General features: G+C 42.2%; 1 protein-coding gene across 1 annotated transcript in view; it reads right to left on the reverse strand.

The window, feature by feature from the left end:
- Positions 1 to 814: 814 nt before the first annotated feature.
- LOC107124944 (ATP-binding cassette sub-family A member 8-B-like) overlaps positions 815 to 15,887 on the reverse strand; it is a gene marked incomplete at both ends in the record, with an annotated part of 29,414 nt that continues 14,341 nt past the window's right edge. The window contains 5 exons of the mRNA XM_015428431.1: positions 815 to 990; positions 3,686 to 3,796; positions 6,066 to 6,124; positions 7,221 to 7,377; positions 15,377 to 15,509. Coding sequence (XP_015283917.1) covers positions 815 to 990; positions 3,686 to 3,796; positions 6,066 to 6,124; positions 7,221 to 7,377; positions 15,377 to 15,509 — 636 coding nt within the window. The remainder of the gene's footprint in view (positions 991 to 3,685; positions 3,797 to 6,065; positions 6,125 to 7,220; positions 7,378 to 15,376; positions 15,510 to 15,887) is intronic.

A 15,887-nucleotide genomic window follows, 5' to 3' on the forward strand; every position in this document is an offset into this window, starting at 1 on the left:
TCAGAGAAAGTGACACTGGTCATATGCAGTATAAGATCAATCAGCAAGGCAAGGGGTATCGTATGGACTTAGAGACAACCAGGGATCCCCAGCTATGCCCGGTGCAGGCTTTGTCCACCTTTATGGAGGATAGGGGCACTTGCCCAGGCTACCTTTTTTGGCATGGTAATAGGTCCTTGCTGACACAGTTTTAGTTTTGGTTGGTTAGCAGACGTATTCTGGTGGACAGTGGTTTACCAGCCTGGGAGTACTGTACCCATTCATTTCGCATTCTACAGCTAGAAGGTTAGGGATGCCAGGGTAAGCAATACAAAGAATCAGCATATGGAAATCCAAGGCTTTCATGAGTTACATTAGATAAGCATTGTAATGCTTTGTTCTGCAGATGCAGGCATAGTGAGGAGCCCAGTCAGATTTCTTGTACTGGGAGTTCCATCATATTCTGGGCAAGCAGAAGGGCTGCCTCCAGTGACCTTGGGACACAGTTGGGCTGCTTCCCTCTTGCCAGTGTTCAATGGTGTGGCAGAAAGGACCTGGGCAGTTGATAAATTCAATAAATAAATCAACAAACTCAGGACTAGAGGCTTCTAAGAGGAACAATCAAGGAGATTGTATCTCCTTTCATGCCTTCAAAAAGATGGTGAGAAGGTCTCCCACTACTCAAAAATATGCTCTCAGTCAGTTCCAAATGAGAGTATCAGTTCTAAAGAATTTGAGACACTGTCTCTGTTAATAGGTTGGCTTACAAAATTTTTGAAATGGATTTAAAGCAAGTTCTTATCAACTGAATTAAAAGATGGATAGATACACTTACCTCATTTTCTATATCATTGGCCGGAACTCCCTTTAGTTTAGCAAATGTCTTTAAATTTTCTTTCACTGTCAAAAATTCAAATTGAACATTGAATTGTGGACAAACAGCACTTATCTTCCTGATTTCCTCCATATCTTCCCGTTTGGTTATATTGTATTTAAATATGGTGGCAGAACCTGAATATATAAACAAAGAAATGATACAATGTTGAATCACTATGTGGGTATTTGGATAAAGCAAAGGTATTCTTCAATCTGCTTGGGACTGTTGAGTAAAACTAAAGAAACAAGGTCACATCACATTCAGGTCAGCAGATGGAGACAAGTTAGTTTAGATGCCAGAAAGAGAAAGAGTCCAGAGTCAGACCAGAAGTTCTAAGCCACCTGAGTTCTAGGACATAACTAATACATTATGGCTTCTGCATGGGGCCTGGTCTATACATGTCACAGAATGGGGTGGGAAAAGTAAAGTTCTGAGGTGGTAGAAGGGACTGTAGATCACATTTTTGAATGCTTCATCAAATGAAACAATTCCTTGCAAGCTAAATCCTCTCTGCTTTTGGTATGGGAGAACATTCAAAAATGGTATTCCTTCTGCAGCCTGAAGCAGTACAGTCCGTCCTAACACCTAAGAACTCTGGCACCACTAACACACAAGAAACTGCTGTTCTCATTGTTTTGTTTCTTATTTCTGCTCAGTGAATACAGTGAATACAAAGACTTTTTCTTCTCTGAAATGTTATTAATGGCAGACAACCCAGAAAATCTACAGCAACTAATACTTTTCTTGCATATATGGGGAGTCCACAAGGTATTCAGAAACCCATCGATAGGCACTCAACCATCAATCCTGGAATTAGAGAAATGGGGGAAGGGAAATTTGGTGGAAATTCCGCCAAAAAACCAAATCTCCCTTTATAGAAACCTTTAAGTTCTTAAAATCTTGAGTAGCCCCCCTCCCCAATTATCCTTTTCTTAAATCATATATTCTAATAGCCAACAGAGGGCACCGTGCGGATACTTAGACTGAGGGAAAGGAAGCTCCGTGGGCCTCAGAAGCTTCTCCTACATACCTAGCATGCTTCCATTATGTGCACAAAAATCGAAAAAGTGAGAAAATCGCTCCAGGGATGACTGAATTCCCCCTAAAACCCTTTGGGCTCTGCTTCAGACACCAAAGGTGAGAGAGAGGTTAGAACGTTCAGGGGGGGGGAGAAGAGGCTTCTAACCGGCTCTGTGAGTCAAAGGGTGTGGGGGAAGGGCCCTTTTCCAGGCCTCCGTTGGCCTTTCAGGGATTAATGACAGACATCTTACCTGAAGTGAACTTAAAGCTGTTTATTCCAGCCTATTTTGGTTATGAAAAGAATTTTTTCAGTCATCCCCTTCCATCAAATCTAATCTACTTTAAGGTTCCTCTGCTTCTAACTGTCTGCCAAGATGTCTTATCCAATTGCCCTTGCTTTGTCAATCTACTTCCTTCTTGTGCTACTGTTCTTCAAGTTCAGTGGCTGCTACTATCTGTGATACTGTTTGGGATCTCTCCTACCAATTCTCCCATAGACTTTAACATTAAATATGGGTACCTTTCATTGCCTGAAAAAGGGGCAGTGTTGGTGTCCTAGGAGAGTGTGTACAATCTCTCAGAGTTTGTACCATTTGGATGGAAAACCATAATGATATAGACCCAACAAGGCAAGGGGATCCATTGAAACCAATGGAAAATAAGACTGAAACAGAATTATGAAACAGAAACAGCAATAATGAAAGAAACAACAACGAAACATAAATATATGAAATAACTCAATAATGAAACAGCCTGTTTTGAAATTAGTAACAGAACTAAAGGCACATAACAAACTCCCCCACAGAAGTTCAGTTTTTAACTCTTCCTCTCTGTGAAGTATGGTCGGAACTGGCATACATACACTCACCTTAATTTCACTCTTTATTCCAAGATACTATAAACTTGGAGGAGCTCTGTACTCTTTGTATAATAAATAATTCTGGCATATGTGATAGATCAGATGAAGCACTGTTGTTTCAAGTCTAGTCTTTGCAGGACTCTTTCAGCTTTGCAGATGTCATCTGACCTTAATCCCCCCCCCCAAAACACTGAAGGTGTTAAGGGTCTCGAGGAGGACAAATTTCCCTTCTCCTCTCTCTTTCCCCTTTTAACTCAATTCCCCTCAACATTCAAAGTAACTCATGGCACATGTCTCTTCATTCAGTGCTTGGAATGGGTCTTATTTTTAAAGTTACAGGCTAATACTTTTCTTTATGTTGTCGAAGGCTTTCACAGCTGGAGTTCATTAGTTGCTGTAGATTTTTGGGGTTGTGTGGCCATGGTCTTGGCATTCTGCTTCTACAATGCCAAGACCACGGCCACACAACCCGGAAAATCTACAGCAAGTAATACTTTTCTGCATATATGGGGAGTTCACAAGGTATTCAGAAACCCATTGATAGGCACTCAACCATCAATCCTGGAATTAGAGGGAAATTTGGTGGAAATTCCACCAAAAAACCCAAATCTCCCCTTATAGAAACCTTTAAGTTCTTAAAATCTTGAGTAGCCTCCCTCCACAATTATCCTTTTCTTAATTGTTAACTGATTTTCAACATTCTGTGCCTCCTGTAGCAAAAAGGGACTTGCACATCATCAGATTATTTAGGGGGAGTCCTTCTTTTTAATTTAAAAAATCATATCATCATGAATGGCTGGCATTTAAAAATTCCTGAGAATCCATGCCCTGAAAGTGGACATTCAAAGCATAGTTATGTCAAAGGAAGTCTGATTGATACTAATGAGTCTCAGTAAATATGATCAGAACTGAGCAGACAACGTGCATCACTGTGAAGCTTTGATTCTTACCAGCAGATGGTTTGGAAAGCCCGCTGAGAATATTTAGTAGTGTCGTTTTTCCAGCACCGCTATGACCAAGAATAGCAGTGATCTGACCTTCATAAATATTCAAGGACAAGCCTAGTATACAAAAAACTCTGTAAGTACTAGAAGTGACAACGTAACCTTAGTTTCATTTTTATTTTTCTCTAATCCACCTCAGCAACCATCAACCCCTATCAACAAGAGTTATGCAAGTATAAATCTATTGAAAATAATTAGTCAGAAAGACCTTTGGCCAGAATGAGCCAGTTCTCTGGCAAGGCGGGATACAGATTGAAAATAATAAATAAATAAATAAATAAAATTGGCCAACTTGAGAAAGTGCTGAAGTGAACACAAGTATCTTCCTGAAGACCTCTGTGTTAAGGACAGTGCTTCTCTAATGAATTTTTAACAAAATGTCTTCATCATACTCATTTAGAAATGTGCTTTAGATTTTTAATTGATTTATTTAAGAAGGGAATTAAATCCTACTATTCTACATACAGGATTCTGTTGGTTGGAAAGTAAGTGGCATATGAAGGACCCCAACAGGGAAATGTCTTTTAGAATTTTAGGGAGGAGAAGGACTGGATTCTGCTGGGCAGTAGTACATTGCACTGGTTCTGCTGGGCTTCCGCCCCCAGTTTGGTGTAGTGGTTAAAAATGGCGGACTCTAATCTGAAGAACTGGGTTTGATTCCCCACTCCTCCACATGCAGCCAGCCGGGTGACCTTGGGTCAGTCACAGTTCTCTCATATCTGTTATCTAAAGAGCAGTTCTCTCAGAGCTCTCTCAGCCCCACTTACCTCACAGGGTGACTGTCGTGGGGAGAGGAAGGGAAGGAGATTGTAAGCCACTCTGAGTGAAGGGTAAGGTATAAAGCCAACTCTTCTTCTTGCTTGCAATGTGATTCTGCGCTAGACATTAGTCCTATTGAGCTAACATTGCCACAATAACACTAGGTTTTGCTGGGCACTAATACATAGCATTGGTTCTGCTGGGCTTAAAAAAATGCCGCCTACTTTCAATTTCTACTGCAGAGATTCTCTGGGACTTTGATTCTGTTCTGCTGGGCTTCCATTGTCCTTTTTTTTTTTTTTGCTTCTTTATCCCTGCATTGGAAACAATGGAGGATGGGGCACCTTCTTTTGGGGGGGGGGGGCATGATTAGGACCCAATAAATCCAATCCTCACCAAATGTGGAGGTAGAGGAGAGTTAGCCAGAGATCCCCCAAGAGTTTGCTGTCTCTAGCATGCTGGGGGAGGGGGGTGGCAGTTCTACCACATCACAAACTTCACAAACCAAACCAGTTAGTTTAGCTCATAAAAGATTGTGACAGTTCATGGGTCACAAATCGGACATGCCAGACTATAAACAGAAATAAACCACATTTTCCTGGTTTGTGCCCACCCCTAGTTATAATTAACAGCTGGGGCAGAGAAACACATATGTTAACTTCTGAATCACTTCACTTGCTCATGTTGCTAAAATAGATTCCTATAGAGATATATGTCTGAATATTTATTTTGGTTGAACAAAATTTCTGCTTTTAAAAGAAAACCATTGTATTACAGCATTTTGTTAACTTCTTGTTCCAATTTCCCACTTAAAAAAAATAAGGCAGGGAATAATTTGTCCCTAATATGGGGCTACAAGCTTAAATTAAGCTGTTAATGCATACTCAGAAATGTAGTTGAATGGTGACAGCAGAAAGGCAGTAGAGAGGGCCTGAAGGGTGTGTGTGTGTGGGGTCAGTGTAAAAGGCCCTCTTTGAAACCACTTCTTTGGCAAAATAGGTGGTACGGGAGTTGCAGGCTCCAAGATCTTCCATACGTTCTGTCTACCTTTCTACAGCTTCCATGTTAGCACAGCAAGTTGGGTGTCTGCAATATTAAACCTTGGCTGTTAGTAGAAAAGCTCTCTGTCTCTCTCTCTGTCTCTCTGTCTCTCTGTCTCTGTCTCTCTCTCTCTGGAACTTGTTCTGTTCCCCAGAGGAATTCTCCTACTTTGAGAGCCAGTGTTCTGAGAGATTATCTTCTGCATATTGCTTTTTTCATGCAATTCCTTCCCAACTCGCAGTTTTCTAAATAAAAGGGATTGAGCAAAGTTGGCAGAGGATCCTTCAAAGGCTTCTATAAACTGTTTAAAGAGTGCAAAATACCAAAGGGTCATAGCACCATCTCCTGCTATAATTTTATTGCACAGGTAGCAGGGTTGTAAACTATTAGGCTGCCAGATAAAGAAACACCAGTGAATTTTCTTAAGCAGTTCATCTGAAAGCTAAAGGCTTTGAGGAACTTGGGGGGAGGGATCAGGTTTTTTTTAAAATAGGTAGGAAGGAGAAAGCGATCAAAGATATCTCACCTCTCAAAGCTTCTGTTTTCATGCTCTTCACTTGATATGTTTTTTTAATATTATTGATTCTAGAAGATTGAGATGCAATTCATAGTTGGTACATTATTATAATCGTCACTCAAGCACATTATTTCAAAAGGAGAAAGACCTAGCCTTGTCTGACTTGCCACTGTTTCAAATTCAGTCCAGATTTAGCTTTTTGTATCTCACTACAATCAAGAAATTGCAAGTAAATAGGTACCACTTTGGTAGGAAGGTGTCAGAGTTCCGTGCACCTTGGCATTTAGTCATGCTGGCCACATGACCATGGAAATGTCTTCGGACAGTCCTGGCTCTCTGGCTTGGAAACGGAGATGAGCACCACCCCCTCGAGTCAGATTGGACTGGCTTACGAGCAAGGGAATCTTTTACTTTTACTTACAATAATTATATGGTGGGTAAAATACATTTTCCTCTGGTTTATGCTCATCTGGTTGCCATTCTCAGTCTAGAACCTGATCCTCAGACCTGAATCTTCTTTGTGTTTTAATAACAGCAATATGATGGAAAGTACAATCAAGTTACAGCCAATTTATGGCAACTCCATTGGGTTTTCAAGGCAAGAGACAGAGGGTTTGCTATTGCCTGCCTATACATAGTAACCCTGGACTTCCTTTGGGCTCTCCCATCCAAGTACTAACCAGGGTTGACCCTGCTTAGCTTCTAAGATCTAATGAGATCAAGCTAGCCTGAACCATCCAGGTCAGCCCTAATGGCTCATACCAGCCCAGGCTGATCTCATCAGAGCTTGGAAGCTAAGCAGGGTCAACCCTGGTTAGTACTTGGATGGGAGACCATCAAGGAAGACGAGGGCTGCTCTGCAGAGGAAGACAATGGCAAACCAACTCTGCTCATCTCTTGCTTTGAAAACTCCATGAGGTCTCCATGAATTGGCTGCAACTCAGTGGGATGCTTCACTTTTAACAGCACTATAATTCTGTTTGTTTTCCTTCCAAAGAGAGAAGGACAATCTTCACTGGAATCTTATGAAAGCAAAAATGAAATACCTTTGACTGTAGGGAGTGGTCCTTGGAGTAAGGACAAGTCCCAGAAGTACATCCCCTTAAAAACCACAGCATAACAACCTATTGATAACTAGCATTTCCTATCCAGTCTATTGTTTACCTGATGGATTCCTTCGCATCAAATTCAGGAGATACAGATTCAACATTATCGCTGAAGATATTGCTATGGCTTTGTTCATGAATATGACTGCTTCTTGATTTAAACCAGTAGGACTTCTTTAGGAAGAATAATGGTGGATAAGGCACTCCATATTTGTCTAGTAGTGATATTAAAAGACAAATCATTTGAACATTAGAAAGTATAGTTAAATCTTCCTCTTGATGTTTAATACTATCAGGTTTCACCACTTCTCTAGGCAGTCTCACTGAGCATTGGGAACAGATGTTAATTGATTATTCCTAGCTGGACCTGAGCAGAAAAATCAGGTTTTTCTTTTAACTAACTGGTGATTTTGAAGGGGGAAATATGTGAATGGAAACCTGGGATAGGAGTCAGGCTTTAGATATGGCTTCACAGTGTTTACATTTGGGCAATACGTCCATATTCAGGATATTAAACTGAATTTATAAGCCAAATCTGAAGGAAGACTAGTCATTAAGCATCAAGCATAGTATTTTCATTCAATTTAACAGATAGATTAAATAAATATGAAATATGATATTTGATCTGGTCTATGAATTTCTTTGGATACTGACATGCATGCATATGATATTTAATCATTTGTTGGCAGTATGCAAGTTGCAGATGGCTTTGGGGCTGAGCAAGAATTTTCTGTTTCAGGCCATGACAGAGTCCTTTCTTTTGCCTACTTCATACTGTACCAAGCAGTGAAGACCTCCATAAATAGGCCTGATTAGAGCAGACAGGTAAGCTCCTAATTAAGGCGGTTGGTTTACTGAGGGTTGGCCATTAAGTTGAGGTGATCAGCAAACACCCTGAGGTATCATATGATGAAGGGGCATTCCCATTACTGTAACAGCCCACATTCATTCTGTGGTAGGCTGGGAGGGAATGCTCTTGGTACTCAGCAGCATCAACCAAATCCTTAGTATTCTGTGTAGCATGTTGAGGATTAGGGGTAATGCTTGGGACCTCTCAGCATAATTCATCAGCAGGCAGGGATAACCAAGGTCAGTGACAACAGTGGTCAAGCCTGGAGCCTGGATGGATTTGCTCAAAACACTGCTAGGCCACTGGCTGGTAGGAACCTGTGTTTTAGGGTGATTCTGCACTAGACCTTAGATCCTGGTTCAGCCCCGTCCACGAACTTATATTCTACACTACACTTGAGTTCACCCCTGTAATTATCTCGGGGTGAGATAATTAATTGAGGTCACCCCAGTTTTGTCCCACACCTGGGATAAACGGATGCTGTTATAACCAGGGATAAATGCAAGGTATTGTGTCACGTGTTGAACTCTGATGAAACCAGGGATGAGATCCAAGTGCGGGAAGGATCTTAAGAGGGCTGACCCTGTAAAAGGCACACAGGTTCCCTGTGAGGCTTCATCCTGGGGCTTACGAACAGGGCTTCGAACAGGGCTTCCTGCTAGGGGAGTTGAGGCATAGCAGTTGGGCTTCACTCTGCATTCATTTTTTTAATTTTTTTGATATCAGCCTATATCTATTCAAAAGGAGCTAGTGAGGAGTCAGCTAGGGAGTACTCCAGTTTGGAGTTTAAACTCTTTAATTAGGATACTCCTTTAGCTTAGCAGTAAGTGACCTTTCGCCTCAGCAATGAGGCTGATAAAACTAGCCAGTGGGAATGTGCACATCTGATTGATGGGCATTGTTGTTGTTCAGTCGCACAGTCGAGTCCGACTCTTCGCGACCCCATGGACCAGCTCTCGCCAGGCCCTCCTGTCTTCCGCCGTCCTCTGAAGTTTGCTCAATTTTATGTTTGTTGCATAATGTTATGTTCATCGATGGGCATACTTTCCTACATTTTGCTTCCAAGCTCTAAACTAGCTATAGTTAAAATATGAACTATTTAACACAAACCTATTATTTTGTTTTTGTCTTTTCTGTGGCTGTGTTGTTACAGCTTTTATAGTGGTTGTGTTTTGCTCTTAACAATCTCAGAGCTACCAGTATACAGAAAGGGCAAAGGCTTCTGCAGGAGGAAGGGATGTCTCTCTATACGTGATGCCAGATGCATTTTTAGAGTTAAGCTCAAAAGCATTTCAGCAATAAGTTCTTAACAATTTTAATTAGCAATTTGATTACTATTTTATTGAACTTTATTGAATTTTATTGTTTTCTTTGAAGAGGGAGTGAATATAGTCGGTAGAGTTCTTATATTAATTTAAATTTTATTCCATATACATAATTTATTCACATTTGATATTGTTAAGTTGGTGGCAATTGATTAAATATTTTGACTTGGAATAAGTTAGAATCAGCCATAAAATATTGAGTTGGGAGATTCCAGCTGAGATTATAACACCAAAGCAAAGAAGTCTTGGATTTGTGTTTCCTTCCCATCCAAATAAATTTGATATATTGAATTCTGACAGCTCTCTCCCTGAAACCATCAGTGAAGCCTCTAACCAAGAAAAGATAAATACTGATTTACAACAAGGGAAGAAAACTTTAGACTCCTTTATTAATTATACTATTGAAAATATGATGGAGGAACCACAGTCTGCCCTTAAGCTTAAAACACAGGCAACACAAACTAACTTATCTGATGCTTATAAATCAAAGTTTTCGGTAAGAAATAGTCTCTTGAGTTCTAATACTAAATCCGAAGTAACACAAGTTAGTCTTTACTGAAATAACTCATCCCGTTTAAATGAATGCACCATGTCAGCTGATTAGGATATATTAGCTTTCCATATGTTGTTAGCAGCAGAAACTCTTCAAAATATCTTTAGCACATTAAAGACAATGAGTAAGAATATAAATGCTTTACAATCAGTATATTCAAATTATTATTAATATTTATTTATTTATTACATTGAACTTGCTAGGCTGCCCTTCCCTGCAAGCAGGGCTCAGGGCAGCTTACATCAAGTAAACATAGTGATACTCCATTAAATAACAATTAAAAACTACTAAAAACAATACACTTCAAACAATACAACTTCATTATTTAAGTTGGCAAAAAATTGTTCTGTTCCCACCAGCTCCCCGAGTGAAGGGGTGTGGAGGGATTGGTAGGAGGTATGAGAGTGCCAACCGTCACTGTCCTCAACCGAAGGTCTGGCGGAACATCTCTGTCTTGCAGGCCCTATGGAAAGGTAGTAAATCCTGTAGGGTCCGGATATTTTCAGGCAGAGCGTTCCACCAGGCAGAGGCCAGGGCTGAAAGGCCATGACCCAAGTCAAGGACAGCCAGACCTCTCTTGGGCCGGGGACCACAAACAGGTTCTTATTGCTGGAGCATAACGCTCCAGGGACATATTGAGAAAGGTGGTCCCGAAGGTATAGTCATGAAACCCTGTGTTTTCACAAAAAGATCCACCCCCCATTTTGAAACTGGCAAAATCAGAAACTCTTTCCAGTCCAAAATGGATCTTTCCTTGGAACCTAATAAAATTTTAGTACATATTTTCCCATATAATAATTCATATCTCTTGGGAAACCAAGTGGAAAGCCAGGGACTACCTAAGCTGTCCATTAGGGTTACCAATTTGATTAATTGATCTTGTTTCTACCTATTTCCTGCCTGGTTCCCCAGAGCATGAAAGGATTATTCTTACTTTTTGCCCTGCCAGCTTTCCTAGGAAAACTTTAGATGCAAAAAACTTTTTTGTCAAGTATGGAGTTTTCCCCACTCATGTTTTTAAAGATAATCAAAAGAGGCCTCTCAATTTAAACTATCTGAAATAAACTGGGTTCGAGACGCATATAGTGATCAGCTCATAGTTTGTTAGTGATTTCAGCTTAACTCTAAGACAACTCTAGCAGGGCTGGAGCCTTGCTTATATGCATGAAGAACACCACACCCCACATACACTCACTCCCTGTGATAGGCTATTTACAAAACATTACTACTTGATTGGTTTTTTCCAGAGTCCTGGTCTGCTATTGTTCTTGTGCTCCAAGCTCAGCCAGTCTCTACAGTGATTCAGTCAGGGATGGTTCAGTCCCAATACATAACACCCCTCCCCCCTAAGTTCCAAAGCATCTAACAGACATAGTCTCTTAGGTAAGCTGGTCTGTGTTGCTCCCTGGCTGAGCATCACACGATGGCTGAAAAGGAAAGCTGTGAGCCGGTGATCCCAATCTCCATGGATGATCTGCCAGAGGGACTCCTTTCTGGTCCTCACCATCCTTTCAGCTTGGCCGTTGGTGGCCATTGGTGGCTGGGAGCAGACTGGATGTGCCTGATTAGGTAGCAGCCCATGAACTCCTGGAATTCACCTGAGGTGAAGGCTGTTCCATTGTCTGTCACAATGGCGTTGGGCAGGCCGTGGGTGCAGAAGATCTGTCAGAGGGCCCGAATTGTTGCCTTGGAAGAGGTGGGGGAGACTGGCACCACTTCTAGCCATTTGGTGAAGGAATTCACCAGAATGAAAACAATCTGTCTTTGGAAGGGCTCCGCAAAGTCCAGATGTAACCGGGACCATGGTTTGTGGGTGGATTCCCATTGTTGCACCAGTGCCCTGGGAGGCTCTGGTCAGGTTTCTTGGCATGCCTGGCAGCGCTTCACACAGTCCTCAATATTGCTGTCCATGCCAGGCCACCATACATAGCTCTTGGCCAGTGCCTTCATCCTCACAGTCCCCGGGTGTGTTTCGTGCAGTGCTGCACCACCCTCCGGGTGCTGGCACCACCCCCCGGGTCCCCCACACCAGGCCACCTTTGTGTGCTGAAAGTTCATCTCAGCAGGAGGAGAATGCTGCGAATTCTGGGCTCACTGGACTGGTGGGCCAGCCTCTCCCCACCCAGTCCAAAATGCGGGAAAGGACATGGTCCCTGGTGGTGTGGCGGGACATGTCGGACACCTGAAGAGGATGGTTGGAGAGGTCCTCAAGGAGTAGGAGTTGATGTGCCGGAGCAGGGTCAGGTCACCCAGCAGGGAATTTTGGTCAGTCACAATGATGAAAGGCCTCCTGTAGAGGTAATCGTGGAACTTCTTGACCCCCACCACGATTGCCAGTCCCTCTTTGTATATTTGCGCGTAATTGCGCTCGGCTGAGGACAAGGTGCGGGAGTAGTAGGCCACAGGGACTTCCCTGCCGTTGGGTAGCTGGTGTCCGAGGACAGCTCCTACCTTGTACAGTGAAGCGTCACAGGGGAGGACAATGGGCAGCATTTCATTGAAGTGTGCAAGGATGGCATTCAAGGTGAGCAGCTCCTTGACGGCCCGGAACGTGGCGGCTTGCTTCTGGCCCCAGACCCAGTGGACTTTCCTGTTGAGGAGACGATGCAGTGGTTTGGTGTAGTGGTTAAGTGCGCGGACTCTAATCTGAGACAACCGGGTTTGATTCCCCACTCCTCCACTTGCACCTGGCTGGATGACCTTGGGCAAGCCGTAGTTCTGATAAGAGCTGTTTTTGAAAAAGAGCAGTTTCTGTTAAGAGCTCTCTCAGCCCCACCTACTTCACAGGGTGTCTGTTGTGGGGAGGAGGGGGAGGGAAAGGAGTTTGTAAGCCGCTCTGAGACACCTTTGGGTAGTGAAGGGCGGGGTATAAATCCAATCTCTTCTTCTTCTTCTTCTTCTTCTTTTTCTCCTCCTCCTCCTCCGTGACCACAGCTTTGTGGGGCAGGAATGAATGATAAAAGTTCAACAGCCCCAAGAAGGCCTGGAGTTCTGGCTTAGATGTGGGAGCTGGGGTGTTGACGATGGCGCAGACCTTGTTGGGGGCAGGATGGATGCCCTGAACATCGATGGAGAACCCCAGAAACTTGGGCCACTAGCTGATCCAGCTCCCTGTCGATCTTAGCCTTTAGAGTGAACGGGATGCACCTGGCCTTCAGCCATATGGGCCATACCTCTGGGTTGAGTTGTAGGGAGACTGGAGGTCCAGTGTAGTGACCAAGCATCCCATCAAAGACCACTGGGAACTTGTCGCACACCCTCTGAAAGTCTCTGGTGGCCACGTGGTGCACCCCAGTCACTCTGAACCCCATGGGCGTGAACCAAGCAAGTCCAATGAGGCTTGTGCAACTGCCTGTCACCACCAGTAAGTCCAAAGGTTTGTTGAAGTTCCAGTACTGCACTCAGAACTTGCCCTCCCCCATGATGGACACCTCATTTTTTTGAAAGTCTCGTAGGGTGAAACCCGCAGGCCATAGAGGAGGGCCCCTCTTACAACAGAGTCTCTTAAACATGTCCTCAGAAATTATAGAAATGGAGGACCCGGTGTTGAGCTCCATCGTGCAGGGGTTCCTCTCAATTGGGACAGTCACAGTGATTTTGTCAGGGGTGTCCCAAGGCAAGTTCAGTACCTGTTGCTGCTGGACAGAGGTGGTGTGTAGCTCCGCTCAGTGTGTCAATGTTGGAGTTGCCGCTGGTCACCTTCGGCTTCCCTTGGCACGACAGGCTCAGGTGATGTGGTTGACTTTACCACCGTTCCTGCACATGGCGTCCCAGAACCGGCAGGACCTTCACTCGTGGGGCTCTCCACAGCTGGTGCACGTTGTTGATGTGAATGGGATTTATTAGAATGCTATATACTGAATTTGCAATCAAATCACCCTGGTGCAATACTCTTATATTTGCTGCTGATTTCAGTGCAAAGATTGGTAACAATAGTAGTGTCAGCTGTAAATCTGATGTATGGACTGTTAAAGCACTCAACTTAGATCTCTCCACTCATTGTATTTCTAAAGATCCTGGTATAAATTATTGTGGGATAAAATCACAAAAACTGCTCACAGTGCGCTCAATATTTCTTTAACGAAAACCGTGAAGTTGTAAATATGAAATGTACAAAAGTAATAGTAATACATTCAAGTTGTAAATTCAGATACATAAAAATAGAAGATGACAAAATTTCACACATCATCAAGTAAGGCTTTGCACCAATTCTATGTTATTTCGATGTGCAATTACCAAGATGCAAGTATTGATGTTTACATATATATTATATTATTTATAAGCTTATAAACTCTTGGCTAGAAGAAGACGTTTGTCAAAACGGCATCACATTCCGGAGACCACCGTCCCGTCATTGTCATCTTCTATCTTTATGTATCTGAATTTACAACTTGAATGTATTACTATTACTAAGCACCCTCTTCAGGTCCTCTCGTTTCGTTTCAGCAACTCCCTGAAACCTGAGAATCATGTTTGCTTTTTCCATCTGTAGCTGCAACACTCAATTCTCTTGACAATTTTGCTTCGTTTCCACCTCTCCCATTCTTTTCTTCAACTTCTTGCTTGTGGTGTCTATCTCTTTAATCTTCTTGTTTGCCTGCTCCACTTTTTTCTCCGTTTCATTCAGCTGGAGCTGCTGTGCTGCAAAGTTTTTGTTCATCATGGTCAATTGCTGGATAATTATAAGTCAAACACAGGTGTTCTATGTTCTTTATCTAAAAAAGCTCTTTCCCATGTTGAAATATACCCTATACTCACACCTTCTTCCAGCAAGATTCTAATCTCCTTTTGGATATTTTTTGTTGGGTCATGTCCATCTGGAATATAATAAGTCTGGGGTTTATATCAATTTACCATCATACTAAGGGACTGTGTATAATAAATCAGTCATCTGTCACCTGGCATTTTTTCCTGTTTGTTCTGTTTGCACATTGTTGGGTGCAGTCCAGTTTTTCTTTATCCTCTAGTTTAGTTTAAACAGGATGTCTTCTGGTGTGAAGAAAGGGTTAGTATCAAGAAGAAGAGGTATAGATGTATAGCTCTTCAGTAACAACAACCAGTAGAAAATAACCTGTTGACATAGCAAAGCTTTCCCTCGGCAAGAGTCAGAAATACAGGATGAAATAGCAACAAATAGCAACAAGGAGAGCAAGTGGTCAGTGAAACCAAGATTTCTCGAAGCATGCTAGGAATGAGCATTGTCTGTGGGTTCCACATTATGTCTGAACTCAACCTGTATGTCAGTCACAAGATTCCCAGAAAACACAAGAGGTCAGCGCATAAGGGGAAAATGTAAAATTCTAGCCTGTTCTTTTATCTTTGCTTGCAATTAACATGCCATTATTTTGAGCCCTTCAAACATCACTTCCAGACAGCCTGAGCAAACAGTCTCTGGTCAGAGACTTATCCATATCTCCCTCCTCCTCACTAACAGCCACAGACAGCTAAATCTCCAAGCTACTGAATATTAATTAAATTATGCTTACCAGGAATGATTTTGTCAAAATAGAGAGCCAGCAGCATATATAAAATACTATCAATAATCAGGCTATAAAAACATGAGTCCTCCAGTATGTTAGACAAATGTAAGGCTTTTCCATATTTCTGACGCATGGTAACCTGTAAGGAAAGAACAAAATCTAAGCTTTGTCAGTCAGTCAGTCAGTTTGTCAAAATAGAGAGCCAGCAGCATATATAAAATACTATCAATAATCAGGCTATAAAAACATGAGTCCTCCAGTATGTTAGACAAATGTAAGACTTTTCCATATTTCTGATGCATGGTAACCTGTAAGGAAAGAACAAAATCTAAGCTTTGTCAGTCAGTCAGTCAGCCTTTATTGGCATAAAACAATACCTTAAAAGAGGATTACTATAAAACATATACATATAAAACCATATAAAACCAAGTATTGCATAATGTTACATAAAACAATTTGTTACAAAGTGTTGCTCGTTTTGATAGTTTTTCCTGATGTAGCTTTATAGCTGATTGTA

This window comes from Gekko japonicus, unplaced genomic scaffold (assembly GCF_001447785.1).
Source record: "Gekko japonicus isolate JY-2015 unplaced genomic scaffold, Gekko_japonicus_V1.1 scaffold6362, whole genome shotgun sequence".
In the NCBI taxonomy this organism is placed as follows: Eukaryota; Metazoa; Chordata; class Lepidosauria; order Squamata; family Gekkonidae; genus Gekko; species Gekko japonicus.